We start from the raw sequence: 19,125 nt of genomic DNA on the forward strand, positions 1-19,125 counted from the left end.
TGGTTATATTTCTTCTCCTTTTACTGTGGTCTTATAGAAGATGAGATACCACACACAAAACAAGTGACTGATGTTAGTTAATAGAGCTAGTTATGCTCTCAGCTCTGCGTGATGCCACAGTGCTATAGTTACCATTTTCCTGAACCTTAAAGGCAGATCAAAGTGGATTGTGGCAGCTGCGTAGAGTTAACACAAGCTTCTTGGGGAAAAGCATGCCTTCTTCAGAACAAACATGTAATCAAAACATTAAGTGACTTCACTCAGTCAGGACACACAAGTCATCACTTTGAGGCTCACTGAAAGGTTTAATCTGTGTTAAAACTCCCCGTTCTCTTATAAAAATCTGTAGATGCTGGCCATGCATTAAGACTGCTGGTCAGCTGGTAATTTTCTGCCAACTCCTACAAAGGTTCAAAAGCACTGAGACAGGTGGTAAAGGAAACGACATCGATGTAAGGTTCCTCAGCCATGTTTTCATAATTCATACAAAGCCCGTAAGACAAATGCTCTTGTTTCTGAAAAACACTTAATGGGATTTCTTTAACAGTATTAAGTTGCTAACAGACTTGGAATGCCATTGGCTCCTGGAGGACAAATGGAAGACGTGGTCATTTCAAATCAAAAGAAAGCATTTAAGTGGAATTACTACAGATCCATTTTTGTTGCCAGATCAGATTATACCGTGTTGTAGGAGGATACTGAGATGAAGTTCATGATCGAAGAATACGGATTTCAGTTATGGCAGTATCAATCCCCATGTCATTGAGTATACTGAAAAATACAGTTTTGTCTGGAAGTCCAGCACTTCAGCCATGAAAGAACTGAATGCTTTTAAAATATGGAGTAGTATCTTCTCTTCTGTTGTCTAAGATAAAATAGCACGTATTATTCTTAGTAGGAACCAAAATGTGAACGCTGTGTTCTGTTGCGTTTGTGAGAAGAGCTGCTCCCTTTTCAGTCACTTGAGATTAGATAAGGTTTATGTAATTAAGTACAGATCTTTCACTCTTCTGGTAAAGTCTATGAGAAATGGATGCCTTCTGAGTTGAAGCCATGCAAGAGTCTGAAAAAAGTGAAATATTCATGTCACAATTTCTACTAATTTATACAGCAGATTAAGTCATTTCTAAGGCATGCTTACTGGCAAACGTTGAAGACAAAACAAAAGCATCCATAATTAAATACAAGAAAGAACTGTTACACAGCTTATACTAGAAGTTACTACTAAGTTTGCCTCTTTAGAGATACAGGTACGTTTCCAGTGCAGTTATTTATGTTGCATCCTACCAGGTTTACTACATGTCTGTAAAGAGCAGACAGCATTGACTATTATGTTGACAAACAAGTAGGAATTTCAGATGATTCTTGTTCCAACTTAAAGCTAACAGCCAGAAGCTAGAGCACAATATAGTAGGTAATTATATTTCCAAATTATGGCATAGAATAAGGCCCAATCCTGAAAATAGGTAAGGGTTGTGCAAGCCAGCAGAAAAATGACATTAACTAATTATGTTCTTAGAGGCATTTTTAGAAGAGATGTAGAAGTGCCTAGTACACACAGTACAGAAGTAGGGATCTTTACCTAGTTGCTTATGAATACTGTAACCAGCAGTTAACATACATACAGAGTATAAGCACTTTTTGTTCATATCAGAAAGAAAAGAGTGTTTGGTATTCAGTGGAATGCAGGGATACTACTTTTCCTATGTTAAACAGATTAATATTGGGTCACATAGGTATAGAAGCAGGTGGAATTTGAAGAAGCTTAAAAGGAAGACATAAAGAGAAAAGAATTACCGAATGAAATCATCTATATCCATGGAGCGGGCTCGTTTTTCAGAGTAACCTGTATCTTTTAGGACTGTCTGTATTTTCTCTGAAATTTTGAAGTTTTCAGGTATTTCCTGTCAACAGAAAATAGAGTACAAATTACTTTTCTAGTCAAAGCACAGAAAAATATTAATTTAAATATTTTATTATTCCCCTGCTTTTAGAAGACAAATTCTTTAAGCAATGTAAGCTGTGCTTTTCTTTTTCTCTATGGATTACTGTATTCTTGTGTCTGAAATGATACCTCAGCTCATGCACTATACATGAATCACTAACAGTATATCACTAACAGTAAGCTGACATGAAGTTTTCTTAGCAGACAGTGAGGTCAGTCCTTGAGACATGTACAGCCCCTGTATTAACAATGTCCTCAGATTTAATTTTTTTCACTGCAATTTAGTAAAGTTTCAGATTTTACTTTAAGAAAAAAGTTAAATTCCTCCCTTCCCAAAACCTTCTGAGGCATGCTTTGACATGTTGAGCCTTTCCACTGTGTTTTTTTATCCTTATAATATTAGAATTTAGGTCACAACACACAGGCTTAAAATTCAATATATTAAAAAGGAACTTACTGCATTATGTAAGGAACAATGGATTCGGTAATTGTGATCCAGCAACTGCTCTACAGCACTTGACCTAAAAGAAATGTAAATCTAGAATGAAAGCTGATCTTTAGTTTTTTTGCCTAGCTGTTAGACTTTACTATAAAAAGAAACTATACAGAGTTGTTCTTTTTAAACAGGTGCCTGTTAAAGAGTTTTCTCCTAAAAGTTTCACTTTGTAAGAGTCTGTGACCTCAGCATAAACTCTCCTTCAAAGTTGATCCCAGACTCTGATGGCATGCATTTAACACTGACAGACATTTTTGCAAAGTGAATGGTTAACTGGATGAATTCTCAAACTTTGAAAGATGTTTCTCAAATAGAAGTTACTTACTTAAAGGCTGCAGAGAGCGTCTTGTTTTTCCTAACAAAGGCTATCCTTACCAGACCATCCCATTCCTGAAATTGAAGTGTACAATATTTACTGAAAGGAAAATACAGCTGCTACAATCAGGAACAAACACTTGATAATTCTGCAATACTAAATGATCTTTCAGGAGAGTATCTTTCTTAAGAATTTCATGAAAGCCCATACAATCTTGGACAAAGTAATACTAGTTGAGGAGGAAAAAAAAAAAAAAAACTTCACCCAATAAAACCGTTTGCTCTTGCCTGTGGCCAGGAACTCCAGGCCAAATTTTAAGTGCTAGAGATGCAAGATGCTTCAAGAATATTTGGCTAGTGCTGAACAAGGCTGAAAAAGTCTTTAAGATCAAAGTACATCAAATATAAACTTCAAAAATACTATCTTGTAGCATCTATCTTTTGAGACTGTGAAGAGTCACCTGAAGTCACTCTTAGACACTCCTTTTATCATAAACAAAAAAGCCATCAGCCAGAAGATGAGAGGTACATTATGAGTTGCAACTCTCCAACTGATACAGAGTTATTATCTGAGTCTTGTCAGAAAGAGAATCATAGAACGACTTAAGTGATCTTTAATGTTCATTTCAACACAGTTCCAACTCACCTGCCATAAGCAGGGACACCTTCCACGATATCGGTTACCAAAAAGTCCCAGCCAACGTGGTCTGTAATGCTGCCCTAGATGGGGCATCCACAGCTTCTCCAGGAAGCCTGTGTCAGTGCCTCACCACCCTCTGAGTAAAGAATTTCTTAACATCTAACCTAAATAAACCTCCTCTTCTTTAGTTTAAGACCATTTCTCCTTGTCCTAGCTGCCTCTGTAAAAAGGCAGTTTTCCTCCTCTTTATAAGCTTCCTTTATGTAAAGGAAGATGGTAACGACATCTTCTCATGGACTTCTCCAAGCTGAACAAGCCCAGTTCCCCCCACCTGCATTCATAGGAGGAGCACAGAAGACATCCAATCATTTTTGTGGCCCTGTTCTAATCCCATCCCAACATCTCCACATCCTTCTTGTGTTTGGGGCCCCAAGACTGGATGCATTACCCAAGGTGAGGCCTCACAAGGGCAGATCAGAGGGAGATATTCCCACCCCTCACCCTGCTGGCCACCCCTGTTGACGCAGCCCAAGCTACACTTGGCCTCCCAGGCTGCAAGCGCATACTGCTGGCTTGCATCAAGCTTTGCACCCACAAGGATCCCCAGGTCCCTCTCTTCAGGGCTGCTCTCAAAGAGTTCTCTTCTCAGTACGTACACATATCTGGGATTGCCACAACCCCAGTGAAACACCTTGAACTTGGCCGTGTTGAACTTCTTTAGGTTCACACAGGCCCACTTTTCGAGCCTCTCCAGTCCCTCTAGATGGCATCCCTTCCTTCTGTTGTATCAACTGGGCCACTCAGCTCAGAGTCATCTGCAAACTTGCTGAGGATACGCTGAATCCTACTTTCTAGATCACTGATAAATATGTTGAAGAACACTCATCCCAAGATGTCCTGGGGGAGACCACTCATCACCAGCCTCTACCTGGACACAGACCTGCTGACCACAGCCTTCTGGCTGTGACCATCTAACCAATTCCTTCACTGAATAGTCCACCTATCAAATCTACACCTTCCTAATCTATAGCTAAGAATGTGGTATGACAGCACATCAAAGGCCTTGCAGAAGTTCATGAAGATGACATCACTAACTTTCCTTTGTCCACTGATGCTGTCACTCCATCCTAGAATTCCACCCGAGTGGCCCTTGGAGAAGTTACACTGGCTGTCTTGGATCACTTATTATCTTGCATGCAAGCTAATAAACAGAACGTTTCATTGTTAGTAGAGTATATGATGCTCACCTGGAAGTTGATGGGTGGTGGTGGATTCTTTGGCTCTATTCTGACAACACTGGATTCAACTTTTGGAGGAGGCCTGAAGTTGTTTTTTCCAACCTGTTAGACGTTAAGCAGCTGCATGATTAAGTTGCACAGCTTCGCATTCACAGAAACATAGTTTATCTTTGATAGCTTTGTGATGTAATGCAAAATGACATACCTTCATCAGATGGTCCACTCGAGCTAATAACTGAGTATTGATAGAAAGTCTGCAGTATAGCTTACTTCCTGGTTTTGCAACCAAACGAAGTGCAAATTCTCTTTGAAACATAAGTATTGCACACCTGGGAGAAACAGAAATGAGCAAATAAATTTCAAGTTTAACCAACTTTTAAGTCAAAAGCCAACCAGCAGTTAGAAAACACATTTCCTCCCCCCCCCCCCCCCCCCCCCCCCTCCCCCTCAGTACACATCTTTGCTTAGTTAGCTCAGACTGTTCAAAAAAGCCTCAGTGAAACCAGTCAAATTGTTTCAAAGCTACTATAGAATTTGATTCTTTCAAGTGGGTGAAGATCAAAGAGACAGAGACTAGTCTTAGAGTTTTGCGCCCAACTAACAAATGATTTTGAGTAGTTCTATGACAAATCCTTCAAATCCAAGTTCTCTAACTCCAAAAACCGACCAGTAACATCACTAAAACTAGTTTGTCAATGACATACTGCACAACACACAGAAGTACCCGATCAGTTACATTTTTACATCTTATAGACAATAGGAAATGTTTTGGCTTCAAGTCTACCCTTATCAACCTTACTTCCTAATGTAGGAAAGCATCTGAAATGTTACTATGCACTGCTTATCCCTGGAATAACAATCAGTCACAATTCCAGTGCAAACAGGAGCAATTCTTGATTTCATCATTTGGACTCCCACTTATACCAAGACTATATCACCTTCTTGTGAACAACACATTGACATTAACTAATCTACAGGCACTATCAGTTTCCATATTACAAACAAACAAACAACCCTGGTGTGGTCTTGAGCCACCAAACTGATATTTTAAGAACTAAAAATTTTTTTAGGAATATTTGTAAAACTAGGAGGCTTTTTCTTCTATCTGGCAATCTAGAGCACTGCTCTTCCACATACCTGAAAAAGGGTCTATGAAGCAATAACTTGAAAACAAATGGTGAAGAAATCTGAGGAAAAGAGTAGTAACATTAGCGCAACTTCTCAGCAATTATGAAAAAAGAAATTGTCACATTGTTTAGTCTATACCTGGTAAGGCAAGTTGGCTACACATGCATCAAAGAACGGTAACTCTGTTTTCAGGACATCTCCAACCTTGATTTCAAGTTTGTTTGCCAGACACCTACAGAAAGGTACAATGGGGTTATCTTCAAACAAGCACGTTGCCAGAGTGTTTGCCAAAGCAGCTCCACTGCTTCAAGTTCATGTAATTTCCACAGTTGATACTTACGTGCCTTGGACTCTTTTCTGAAGTTCACCCACAAGTCTGGGATCAATTTCACAAGCAATAACCTGAAAATAACATATATATTTGCAACGCTTCATATGAGCTCCTGACTGGAACGAAAATTACAATTGTAAAACAGGTACAAGTAAGTGTTGCTACAGGATTAAGCAGCTCTTCAATATTTCCATCAGGCTATGTGTGGCTTTTTTCCTGCCATCAGGAAATGATGCAAATCTCCTGCCATGCAAGAGATGCAAAATAAATTGATAACAGCAATATAGATTGACAAAAACGAGCACGAATTACACAAATAGACAAAAACTCACTGCAATTATGTTAAGGGTTGAGAAAAATTTAAATCAGGCAGTTCTACTTACCCGGATGAGGTAGCAAAAGACCCTTATGTTTGCCACAGACTAATCCATAGCATGATTTAAGTATGGGAGGAAAGCCACACTTACTTTTTTCACTTTCTCTAGCATTTTTACGGTCAGGTTACCGGTTCCAGGGCCTACTTCCAGAACAACATCTGTACGCCGCAGTGCAGCCTAGGAATAAACAGCACCTCTGTATTTTTTCTAAAACAAATTCCCAGCAGTCATTCAATTTTAAAATGGAAGGTACATGCAGCTCAGTAAGACCATGAACTCAACTAACAGAGAAATATGAATGTAGTTTAGAAAGAGAAGGGAGGAAAACAGTGAACACAGGAATGTCCTACAATTTAATTAGAAGTGATGCTTAGATGAGCACAGAAAAGTCAGCAGGCAGCCACCATTTCTAAAAAATACAGTAAAAAGTAAGAAGTATAGCACAGAAAGGCATCTCCACAGCCAGAAAAAGACACAGATAACAAAAATGGATCAAGGTGTGCTTTTAAGGCAAAAATTCCTGACTTCTGCCCCTGAGCCCAGCTCTGAAGTCCATCACCTCCCTCAGGTGATGCCCTAACAACACACTGAAAGAACTCAGCTCTCCCAGTGACAGCTGTTACGTGCTGGCATGATGGGAGCTTGCTTGCCCCTGACACGAGCACGGACAGCAGCACGGCCTCGCCATTACTTTCACAGAACCCCAGAAGGGCTGAGGCTGGCAAAGCTTTGTGGGTTCACCCGGCCCAACCTGAGCAGGGTGCCCAGGCCCACGTCCAGGCGGCTTCTGGAGGTCTGTGAGGAGGGGATCTGCCTCCTCATCCGAGCAGTCCCAGCTCTCACCCTCTCCTAAGAGGAAAGGGGCGGCCAAGGCGCTGTGAGCTGAAGACCTCGGGACGGCAGAACTGTTTGGGTTCCACGCAAACACCCGACTGCCCAGCGGCGCCGTGAGCACACGGACAGCGCCCCGGCACACGCACCTTTTCGATGATGCTGTTGACGACGAGGGGGTTCTTCAGGATGTGCTGCCCGGCGCCGGTGTTGAACAGGATACCTGCGGAAAGACAGACGGCGCCGTCAGCCCGCAACCCGCGCCAGCCCGACCCGCCGCCGTCGCACCACGCGCCTCCATTAAGCCCACGACCCGCTCGACGCGTCCCCGCGCTCGCCCCGGCCGGGTCCCCGCCGACAGAGGCGCGGGGAGAGCGCGGGCGTCGTTCCCGACCGGCACTCACCGTTGGCGCGGCCCTCCTGGAGCTGCTGCCGCGGCCGCTTCCCTCCCTTTACTTTAGGCATGGCAGCGCCGCTCCGCTCCGCGCACACGTGCGGCCGCCGCCGGACGGCAACGGGACGGCAGTTCCCGTCGGGCAGCGCGGTAAGAGCGCGTCACCGCGGCACTACGGCGGCCGCGCGGGGGCGGGAGCGGCGCGCTCCGCCCCGCAGCGCTGCGCGCCGGGGTTGTCCCGGGGGGCGGCCGCCCGGGCGCGGGAGGCGTTCAGAGCGTCATCTCTTATTCTCACAACGAAATAACTCAGAGGCGAGGCGCTCAGCGCCAGGCTCTCTGTACGGAGGCAGAGCGTGAGTTTCTGCCGTAACCACTCTGCTCCACATCACAAACACAGCTCTGCACAAAGTCCGAGCCTCCTTCTAGCACGGCCCACCCGCGGGACGCCACCCAGGCGAAGTGCAGCAGACCGCCCGCCGCCCCCAAGAGGCGGGCCGTAACACCGCCCCTCGCGCGCCCCGCCCACGCCAGCCCGCACCCATTCCGCGCATGCGCAGCAGAACGGCGCCTGCCCGACGTTGCGGCGGGCAAAGCCCGTCGACGTCGCGCCGAGATGACGTATACGTAGCGCGCCGGGGAGGCGGGGTGCCGCAGCTCCCGCGGCGGGTGCCGGCGTGTGGCGCGAGCTTCAGAATAGGCGGGGGCCGCGCGCACGCCCCGCCCCGTCCCGCCCCGCCCCGCCGCGGTGAGCCGTGTCCCGCTCCCGCGCTGCCGCCGTCCCGAGGCGCTCCTCCGGTACGGAGGGCGGGGGAACGGGCTGCTGGTGGGCGGGGCGCGGGGTGGAGCGGGGCGGCCTTCCGCGACCCGCGGCGTGGCGTGGCGTGGTGCGGCGTGGCGGGCAGGGAGGGGGCGCGGCGGCGAGCGGGGCTGGTCGGTGCTGGGCCCGGCGCGCTGCCGTGTGGAGGCGGTAGGGGCTGGCGGCGTCCTGCGGGCGGGAGCGGGGCGGGACGAGCGGCGGGAGCGGCCTGCGCCGGGCGGGGGCGAGCCGCGAAGTTGCGCGGCGTCGTGCGGGGCTCTCCGGTGCGCTGTGAGTCGGGCAGGTGCCGGTGCCGGTACCGCTGCCGCGGGCCGCCGGAACGAGGGCTTCGTGCTGCCGTCGCGCGATCCGCCCGGCCCCCGGCGCCGCTGCCGGCTCCGCGCGGAACGGGTCCGACCGGGCAGCGCCGAGAGGACGGGGCGGCGCGCTGCGGGGAGAGCCGCGTCCTGCGGGACGGAGCAAGGCGGCCGCATCTTTACTCGTGGCTGTTTTCTCCCCGCAGGCTGACAGCCGACGGGAAAGCAGCTTTTCCCCACGTCTCACGGAGGGCCGGCACGGCTGCGGTGAGTTCCGTCTCTCCTTTCTGTTGCCTTGCAGCACGTGCGAGGTGTCAGAGCGCCGCCGCTGCCTTCGAGTGTCCCCGAATTCGAAACGGCGCTCCGAGAGGCGTTGGCAGTGCGTGGGAGCGCCTCCCCCGGTGCGCGCACCCCTCGGCCTCGACTTCCTGGAGCTCCGGCGCTCTCCTGTGTCGTTGCCTGTCCTGTTCCATCACCGTGCCGTTCTGTAGGAGATTGTTGTGTGCCATAAATCTGTATGTATGCCATTCTAAAGGCTTTAATCGCCCAAACTGAACATACAAACTTTTGAAAGCATATCGTCAGATGTAGGTTTTTACTGTCTACTGGGATGGTTTCATGTGAATTAATTTAATTAATCGATTAATAATTAGTTTAACGCCTCTGCATGAGAGCAGGCTGAACCTTTCATTTTTATGTCTGCTGTTGCATGCTAGTTTGTTGTGAAGTGTTCAGTCGTGTTTATGAAATGGCAAAGGTGAGCTGAGTTTGGAAGAAGTTAGATGAATAACGTGGGCTGTGTGAGTTTGGCCATCATGAGAAGTTTCCGATGACTGGAAAAGGGGAAACATAACCCTCGTTTTCAAGAAGGGAAAAAAAGCCATGCAGGGAACTACAGGACAGTCAGTCTCACCGCTGTGCCTGGCATAATCGTGGAGTAGATCCTCCTGTAGGCCCTACTAAGGCACGTGGAAAATGAAGTGATTGGTGGTCACCAACATGGCTTCACCAAGGGCAAGTCATGCCTGACAAACTTGGTGGCCTTTTACGGTGGAGTTACAGCATCAGTGAAAGAAGAGCAACTGATGTCATCTACCTGGACTTGTGCAGTGTGTTTGACTTTGTCCCATGTGATGTCCTGGCCGCCAAAATGGAGAGAAATGGATTTGGCAGACAGACCGTTTGTACTCAGAGAGTTGTGGTCAACAGCTCAATGTCCAGGTGGAAACTGATGACAAGAGGTGTTCCTCGTAGGCCAGTGCTGTTTAACACCTCTGTAGGCAACATGGACAGTGGGATTGAGTGCACCCTCAGCAAGCTGACAGATGACAACAAGCTGGGTGGTGCGGTTAGCATACTAGAGGAAGAGGATACCCAGAGGATACCTGGGTCTGGAGGGATCTAGACAGGCTTGAGAGATGGGCCCATGCCAACCTCTTGGTATTCATCGGGGCCAAGTGCAAGGTCCTGCACCTGGGTCAGGGCAATCCCAAGCAGAGACACAGGTTGAGTGGGGAATGGCTTGAGAGCAGCTCCGAGGAGAAGGATTTGGGAGTGTCAGTTGATGAAAGATGCAATATGAACCGGGAATTAGTGCTTGCAACCCAGAAGGCCAACCATATTTTGGGTTGCATCAAGAGAAGAATGGCCAGCAGGTTGAGGGAGGTGATTCTGCCCCATGATACCCCACCTGGAATACTGCGCCCAGTTCTGGGGCCCCCAACCCTGGAAGGACACAGAGCTGTTGGAGCAGGTCCAGACGAAGGCCATGAAAATGATCTGAGGGCTGGTGCACCTCCCATACAGGGACAGGCTGTGACTTCAGCCTGGAGAAGAGAAGGCTCTGAGGGAGCATTATAGTGGCCTTCCAGTACCTGCTGGGGGCCTATGGGAAAGCTACGGAGGGATTTTTTGTAAGGGCATGTGAATTAAGGAAAGTAAGTTAGGTTAAAAGTTATGTGATGTGTTGAATCGGCAGCTGCAGATTTGACCTTGCTAAGCTAGGTTCTCGCTGCTGATAACATATGTTTTTTTACAGACTTAGTTAGTGCAGACAGCAGGCCTCCTGTTGTTTCCAAAGAACTTCATTAGCTCCCCTATCCTTGGAATGTGAGACAGTAGACTAAAACGGCAAACTGCAAATTAACAAGGAGCAGCGGATTCATGAACAGAGTTGTGGCAGATGAGATGACCAACCAGAGCCAGCTAAGTGTCCTCCATCCTAATTCAAGCCCAAGAAAGTAACACGATGACCTTCATTGGAAAGACCACTGAGAGATGTGCATGTGTAAACGAGCTGAGACTTGTGGTAAAGGGGGGAATGTCAATCATTTTGGGGACTCACTGTAATAATCCGGCCTTTTCTTGGACATCTAATATATATGTAAGCTGCCTGCTCTTTAAGTATGTGCCTTTCTGGTATGCAGGCTAGGTGAGCATATCCCCCTGCATCTGGCGTGTATGCAGTGCTGATTAAACATGCCTGCTTTATAACTACTCTGTGGTTATAGAGTTTGATATCCGCAGGTCAGCATGTAGCAAACAGGACGAGGGGGAATGGCTTTAAACTGGAAGAGGGTAGATTTAAACTAGATATTAGGAAGAAATTATTTACTGTGACGGTGGTGAGATGCTGGAACAGGTTGCCTGGAGAAGTTGTGAATGCCCTCTCCCTGGATTTGTTCTAGGCCAGGCTGGATGGGGCTTTGAGCAATGTGGTCTAGAGGGAGGTGTCCCTGCATATAGCAGGGGGGTTGGAATTAGATGATAGTAAAGGTCACTTCCAACCATTCTATGATTCTATGTAACCTTGCTGATAAAGAATGAAAATATTCCTTCCTTGTCTTTGTGCATTCCTTTCTCCTTTTTCTGTGTTGTTTGTGCTGAGCCCTGTGACATCAGTTTTCCTGAGCTGTGTCCAAGCATACTCCTTTGAATAGTCCCAGTATCATTTCTTACTGCCTGTACCTTCTGTAAGGAGTTTTTGGTCAGTTTGCTTTCTATTTAACCTCAGAGACTTTTTCATTTTTATAACTTAATCTTAGTTACTACTGTAAATACTAATGCCAGCCTTTCTCACAACTGTCCCTTATTCCTGTGTTCCACCTTTCTTTGCTCCTTTTTCCCCTGTGTCAGCTGATTTTTATTTCAGATCTGGATTTTGCTTTCACTGTACCAGTACGTTTGTACCTAAATTCTGTTATTAGTTCTGGTCTACTGTTTGTGTCAGTAGCAGCACAGGGAGGAAAGCACCACAATTCATTCTAACATAGATGTGTTTATTTTTCTTCTTTGTTACAACTGTAGTTGGGCACAATGTAGATGATGTTTCCTATTCACATAAAGAAATAATTAACTATGTTTGAAAATCTTCCTAAGGACTAACATACAGTTGTAGTGATTCTGGTCATTAGTGAAGTTGCTAATAATTTTCGTGGAACACTGAACAGCCACAGTACTTGTAGTTTTTTTGTTTGTTTTTACTGCTCAGTCGAAATACAAACATCTGGTGTGATTGAGGTACTATAACCTCAGGAAAAGAGGCTCACAGGAAAATGATGGAGAGAGGCTGGAACGACTGCCAGCTGTTTCTGAAATTGAAGTGCTTACGGGCACTGCTGATGGCATGTGAACATTGACACCAATGCTTGCTTTCGCCTGAAGTATTTTTTCCGAGGACGAGCCATTGCTGGTTCTTGTGTCTGTTGAGAATAGAAATTTTGTTTTTCCTGTTTACCTCAAAAAAAAAAAAAAAAAAAAAAAAAAAAAAGTCTTAAGTTTTTAGTTGAATCTCCCAATCTGCAGCTTGTAGCTTTAGCCCCTGTGACATCACCTGCAAAAACCTGAAGAGTCATTCTTGCACTCTTTGCATGTGCCTCTCATGGTCATTTTTAGGTCTTTTCAGCCATTCTGTAACTCCCACTTTACCAGACTGAACAGGTACTCAATCTCTATTCATAAGTCCTTTGCTTGACCCCAGTTACCTTGGTAACTCTGGACTCTCTCTAGTTTCTGCACTTTTTTTCTTGACCTGGGGAAGGGGAAAGTGATGACAAAGCTGAAGACTGTATGTTAGGAGCAGTATGTTGTGTGCAGTGTCCTCCTAGATACTGCTGTGTAGAGGAGGGTGATAACACCCCCAGAGCCACTTGCCATGTTCTTCCTAAAGTTGTCCAGTATGTAGTTAACATTATTTTCAGTGAGAACACTATTTTGTGAAATATTGCTATCAATTTCAGAGGATCATAACTGAATCTGTTTCTGTACTTCATTATGATGGAAAATATTTCATTGAATTAACAAAATTGTACAAATTAATTGCTTGGGTATGTATGAGTAGTTATGCTGATTCTTTGGAGTATGGAAAAAGCAAAGGTTTTAGGTATTTTCTGATAAAATCTTTTGTCTGTTTGCAGATACATAGCTGTTCTTGGTTTGTTTTCGTAGCTAACACTTGATTCTAGAATTTGAATGTATTTTGGTGTTTCAAGAAAAGAACCTGAATACTCACCTTCCTCCAGCTTCAGGCATTGAAAGAGTGCAAGGGCAAGCATAGGTTTTATTTATAAACTGCAACCAAAGATCGCCCCATCTTCAGCAAAATCACTACCTTCATTTTTGTAGTGTTGCTCATGACGGCCTCATCCAGTGTTGTGTGAGGAGTCCAAGAGTTAACAGAGCGCACTTGCGGAGGACTAGACATCTTGAGGGCCGTTAAATTCAGATGCCTTGCTCCTAGGAAGTCCTCAAACCAGAGTCTTATGGAGGAAATATGACTGAAGGATTGCCCTCTCCTGATGATCTTACTTGGGCATCTTGTATGGTCTTTCTCAGAGATAAAATAATCATTTAAGTAAATTTTTGTTCTGTCCTTTTAAGGACATTCCTCTAGCAATACCTGCCCTTTTTTTAATGACTTTTTTTTTTTTTTTTTAGTGAAAATATAAACTTTTTCAGGAATGTGTGAAGCTTTGTAAACAATTCTTTGATTATCTTTTTAAATTATTTTTCTTTAACTAGGTCTGTCAGGTAATCATTTTGAAACAAGAAAAGGGTGAAATCCTCATGGGTTTTTGTTTGTGTTGTACTAACTTCAGTAAGTCAGTCATCTGACGGGACCTGTTCTTGGTGAAGCGTGTAAAGTTTTAGTGATCACACTGTTCCCAGGGAAGGAGGTAAAAGAAAGGCTGCCTTTTTTTTTTTTTTCCAATGTCCTTCTTGCATTGAATATTGATGTCAGATATCAGGATGTGCGCCGCAGAATCAGTGTTGATAGGCATGCAACTTTCCTATGGCAGCTCATTGTTTGGAGAACACTGAGCAAAGGGCCTAAAATTAATTTGTTTCAAGTGGAAGAAGTTACGTAATGTTTTGCTTAGACTGGTGCATACGCTGCAAAATTAGTAACTTTTAGAAGTTCTCCATTGGGTTTTCATTTCACAATGAAACTGATACTCTGCTTTTTTTTTTTTTTTTAATCAGGTCTTGTTCAGTGGTGTAGGACTGTGGGATACGAATATATTTCTTTCAGAATGAAAATAATTTGTCTTTTAAATAGAATCAAAGCCACTTCAAATACTCAGTTTTGGTCTTGCAGGAATTGAGCTGAGATCTCCATAGTGAAGTCTCTATGCCTGCTTCTCTTAGCTTTTCCCCCATTTACTTTTTTTCCTCCTTTCCTTTCCATCTCTGCCTTCTTTAGGTTCCTGAAACTGTTAGCCAGACTAGACAAACTTCCTTTATGCAGCGTTTATACCAGAAAAATCTGAATATACATTTTGTTGATGCTTTGTGTGAGCTTATTTTACTGAAGTTCTTAGTGCTTTGCAATAGAGATCCTATTGTGATCCTTCCTTTCAAGTTAATCTTGTGTTTTTCTGCGTTGTCAGTGTGTTTCTGCTTCCTGATGAATTTTGGCTGTTCAATGAGGCAGACAGACTGGGGTGTTCAAGATGTAAAATATCTGCAGAAAATAAAAACATCACGTTATTTCACCTAAGTACCTCCTCATGCTCCCTGTGATGTCAACATTACTTACGGCTTTATCATTTAGTGATTATTTTAAATGGAAAAATGAATCTATCAAGACTTCTAGTATAACATCAAAGCTTTACCTTGACATTGATTCTTTGTCCTGGGTGCTGAGAATTTGAGTGTTTAAATTTGTTATGGTCTCATAATTGTAGGAAATTTTTAGGGAATCTGTAGGGCGATGAAGGTTAGAATGATTGGTACAAGTAGTTGAGGAGAAATAGGAAGTGGTTTGGTTTTGCAGTGCAGTTTAAGCAGAGACATACAAAGATGTATTGTATGGAAGGTATAAAACAGAAGATAGCTTGTTTGTTCTTTTTAGTTATTGCTGTTAAGAGATTGTTTAGTGGTTACTACTTTTGAAAGTATGCTCAGTATTTGTTTTTTGTTTTTTTAATCTGTGTGTTTTTAACCTGAAAACATTCAATTTTTTGTCTGTTTTCATAAAGGAAGACATACATTGTGAGGTCTTTAACCTTGTTTTTTGCTCATTTTGATGTAAGGGTGATGTTTTTCTCAAAAATTAAAATTTCAGACCTGTTTGAGAATAAGGCTTGATTTGTGACATTCTTAATATCACCCTGGCAAGTTTCCACCTCATTTTTTGTGTGAATGTTGGAATGATAAACTTCTTTTTAGTACTGAACAAAGGCAAATTCTCAGCCTTTTCATAGAAATAGTCTGTGCTTGGTTGTTTATTTAAGAAAATTAAGGATAGAGTATTTTAACTTGGATCTGTATTGCAGTAAGTTTACATAGGTTATAAATGAATATTTATTTACATATGAAAATTATTTACAGAAAACCAGTTATGTTAACTGTCAGATATTAATGATTTTGTATATGTTCCTCTTTAGTTAATTATAATCCTTATTCTACAGTCATTATAAATGTAATTTCTGCTTTGTGTCACCCAAAGAGTAATGAATTTGTTTTTTTTTTTTTACACGGTGTAAGTATGTATTTATATTTGACATTAAGCAGTTGACATTCCCAGTTTGTCTGATTGATCTATTGTATGCTGAATAGATAATTAATACGTATATGTTGAGGAAAATTCAGCTCCATTTAGAATTCTAGTTAAGTAGAATTCCCCAATTCATACTCTTTTGAGTAGATATAAAATGTTGAGATGTTAGATGGACAGTTGGACTAGCTGGTCTTAGAGGTCTTAGACAACCTCAATGATGCTGAGTTACAGAAATTAACTACCTGAAATGTATCAGCTTTTCTTTAGGGGCAAAATTATTCAGAAAATAGCTTCTAATACTCTGCATCTTGCTTGTTTCAGGTAACCTCATGGTTTTACCTGCTTGCTGCTGAAGTTCTAGTTGCAGTTTGCTCTGTCTGCTGTGCTTCACACAAGGTAACCAATTTAATATCAAAATATTTTCTGTAATCCTTCAAATCTAGTAAGCATGCTTGTAGTTACAGACTTAATGCTTGCTTTTACTGAGTAGAATTTTCTGAAAGTAAATTAATCACTCTGTACCTTGACACTGCTTATGAGTGGGTGTGATGTTATCTTACACTATGTAGTCTAATGAAAAATTAGTACAGGATGTTTAGATAATGTGCATGGAAATTGCCTGTCTAAATTTGCTGTCTTTTTTGTGTGTTTTTCTTCTTTTTTAAATGCTCTCAGATTTTCATGGATCTCAACAGTGCAAGCAGTATTGTTTTGCAAGTCTTGACCCAAGCTACTAGTCAAGATACTGCAGTGCTGAAGCCAGCTGAGGAACAACTGAAGCAGTGGGAGACACAGCCAGGCTTTTACTCTGTCTTGTTGGTAAGATACAGTGGAAAAAGTGTTGTTTCTTAAATTGTCAGCAAGTTGAAGGTGGCTTTTTAGAATAGTGTTGGATAGTGACCCTCTGGCTGAGGGTGGCGTTGAGTTGTCATGCTCCAGCTTGCTGGTGTCCTTACACAAGCTGTGCTTGGCATTGTCTTCACCGTCTCTGAGGAGAGTCTGAGGAGATTCCCAGGCATTTAGGTAAAGGCAGAAATAGAACTTCTAGCAGCATGAGTGGTTGAGTCTCTAGTGTTAAACCTGTTACTGGCCTATTGTGAGATAATAGAAGATAATAGAAGGCCAAGAGGACCCTTGCTGAAGGAGTTGCCTTTACCACCCCCATGAGGTGGTAACATTTGTATGTACCAAGGCAGTACCACCTTTGCTGTGGAGGTGATGCGTATTGTGACAGTTTTCATAGAATAAAAGCTCCTTCAGTGTATTCAGTTTGATATCCAGTTAGTATTGATTTCCTTCTTGTCAGCGATACAGGGTTTTCTAGGGAGATTAGGTGACTTGGCAGGTAGCAAGGTTCCAGGAATAGGAAAGATGAGAATCTTCTTTTACTGCTACTGATGATGAAACAGATCTGTTAATATGATGCAAAGTGATGAAGTACATCCTCTAAGAAGCAGAGAATCTCTACTTCTTTGTTTAACTTCATTATGGCACTCAGGCTATCTGGAAGAAAAGGTACTTGTTACCTTAGAGGAGCAAGGGGTTAAGCAGATGGTTGTAAATGGAGTATTGTTAAGACAGTCAATCCCTATGGGAAAGGGGAATAATGTAATTACTAATGTCAGATACCTCTTCTGGGATAAAGAGAAGAGAGAAAACTATAGTGTGTGAAACATGTATCTTTGAATGTACAGTTTGTAGTACCTAGCAGATGCTACTGTGCATTTTTTTACTTCTTTTGAAGATGTTATACACCTCTTGATGAATAGAGATGGAAAGGCAGTTAGAATGCTTGTTTGTTTTGTGAAATAGGCTCTGTCCTTTGCCAATTGTATGAGTTTTTATTGTTTAGCTTTATTCCTGTAATTTCTGTGGCAGCATTGCAGCTACAACCTTTGATGTTTATCTAATGGTTGCTAGTTTTGAATCGATATCTTTGTTGGCTTGTGTTGGTTTGTAGTGATGGAGCTTTGTGGCTTTTTTGTTGTTGTTTCGAGCATTATATCTAGAAAGTTGTAATTATTATAGAAATTGAATTTGAGAGAAGTGCAATTAACTTCCGAATATATAGTGAAAATGCTTGATGAAGATTTTCATGAGCTCTTTGAAGGCTGTATTTACAGTTTCTTTGAACGTGGTACGCAGTTGTAACATGCTGCTGATCTGAGTCCCTATGGTTTTCATGCTTTTGTGGGCTTCTGAAGTGAACTCATTTAAGTGCAGTATAGAATGAAACCACTGACTTCATGCCTGTTTACTCACTAAAGAAGGCAGTAATGTCTCATGCCCTCAAGAAATATCCATCTGATATAGTCACCTTTTTCCTAAGGTGACGGTAGACGCAGCAGAAAAGCTGCTATCCACTGGGGTACCTGTTTTAAGTTCCCATAGCTTGCCTTTTTTCAGCTTTTCCTGTTTAGTTAATTTTCAGAAGCACCATATAAAATAATTCCTGTATGCATTTGTATGCATTTGTGTGTACATGTACATACATGTGTATAGGAATGCGTTTATGAATTAACATGTATATGTATGTCTTTAGCAGTTGAAGCTAATTTTCAAACATAAGCATAGGCAAATTGATTGTTGCTATCCTACCAGTTCACTGTTTTCTCATCGATATTGGTAGTCAGGAAAGTTCTTGACATGGGTCAAAAATAATGAGGCAATCTCCTGAAGGACCTTGGAAGTTTTCACAATGCGGAGTAATTTCTTACTTCAGTCAGAATCTGTCTTTTGTTGGAGAGTGTAGGAATTCATTGGTGCTGGTAATTACCTTTTAAATCCCTGTTCTACTAGCTGAGATTAGAATTATATTTACATTCTTCATTAGACTTATATCTTACAAATTAAATTTTAAGGCTAGCGCTGAGCATTTTTGTAAGCTCTTAAAATTAGTTTTAACATGTTATTTTACTTGTCTGTCAAATACTGACTGATACAGTTTGTTTCTATAAACTCTTATTTACAGAGGGGTGTGTGTACATGTGTTAAAAAACATGTGCCAGTGCATGTTTTTATACAGCTTCTTTCCTCTGTGTGGCATGTTGGATCACTTTTAGCTTTTTTTTTTTTTTTTTAACAGAACATCTTTACGAATCATGCCCTGGATGTGAACGTCAGATGGTTAGCTGTGTTGTATTTTAAAAATGGAATTGATCGCTACTGGAGACGAGTTGCACCACAGTAAGTTCCGACTCCCTTCCGCTTAACCTACAGAGTAGGTTTTGGTACACTTACCCAACTGATTATCAGCTAATTCCTTTGTAGATAGCAGCTGCTGTGGAGTTGATGCTGAACTTGATAAAACTTAACAA

General features: G+C 43.0%; 2 protein-coding genes across 8 annotated transcripts in view; one reads left to right on the top strand and one right to left on the bottom strand.

Moving 5' to 3' along the window:
• Window positions 1-285: 285 nt before the first annotated feature.
• Window positions 286-7,825, bottom strand: DIMT1 (DIM1 dimethyladenosine transferase 1 homolog). Its single transcript, XM_424746.8, has 12 exons — window positions 7,706-7,825; window positions 7,451-7,524; window positions 6,561-6,647; window positions 6,103-6,164; window positions 5,901-5,994; window positions 5,772-5,821; window positions 4,840-4,963; window positions 4,644-4,736; window positions 2,767-2,831; window positions 2,403-2,466; window positions 1,798-1,904; window positions 286-1,063 (listed from the first exon to the last, which is right to left on the bottom strand). The coding sequence occupies exons 1-12, from the start codon at window positions 7,764-7,766 to the stop codon at window positions 1,021-1,023; spliced, it is 924 nt and encodes a 307-aa protein (XP_424746.3). The 5' UTR covers window positions 7,767-7,825; the 3' UTR covers window positions 286-1,020.
• Window positions 7,826-8,437: 612 nt separating this feature from the next.
• The window catches only part of IPO11 (importin 11), a 73,814-nt gene continuing 63,126 nt past the window's right edge, over window positions 8,438-19,125 (top strand). For 2 of the 7 annotated variants that reach the window (XM_015277596.4, XM_040655789.2), the window contains exons 1-5: window positions 8,438-8,662; window positions 9,015-9,075; window positions 16,130-16,204; window positions 16,484-16,627; window positions 18,894-18,994. In XM_015277596.4, the coding sequence (XP_015133082.1) occupies window positions 16,490-16,627; window positions 18,894-18,994 (239 nt within the window). In that variant the 5' untranslated portion in view covers window positions 8,438-8,662; window positions 9,015-9,075; window positions 16,130-16,204; window positions 16,484-16,489. Of the gene's footprint in view, window positions 8,663-9,014; window positions 9,324-16,129; window positions 16,205-16,483; window positions 16,628-18,893; window positions 18,995-19,125 lie in introns of those variants that run through there. The other 5 variants (XM_004937270.5, XM_015277598.4, XM_040655791.2 and 2 more) reach the window with 4 other exon arrangements.

The sequence above is a fragment of the Gallus gallus genome, chromosome Z (genome assembly GCF_016699485.2).
Source record: "Gallus gallus isolate bGalGal1 chromosome Z, bGalGal1.mat.broiler.GRCg7b, whole genome shotgun sequence".
NCBI classification, from domain to species: domain Eukaryota; kingdom Metazoa; phylum Chordata; class Aves; order Galliformes; family Phasianidae; genus Gallus; species Gallus gallus.

Coding starts and splice junctions, on each gene's coding strand:
- DIMT1 (XM_424746.8), bottom strand. CDS start 7,766: ATGCCTAAAGTAAAGGGAGGGAAGCGGCCGCGGCAGCAGCTCCAGGAG. Junction 7,525..7,705: donor CCAGGAGGGCCGCGCCAACG/GTGAGTGCCGGT, acceptor GTCTTTCCGCAG/GTATCCTGTTCAACACCGGC. Junction 6,648..7,450: donor TCAACAGCATCATCGAAAAG/GTGCGTGTGCCG, acceptor GTTTATTCCTAG/GCTGCACTGCGGCGTACAGA.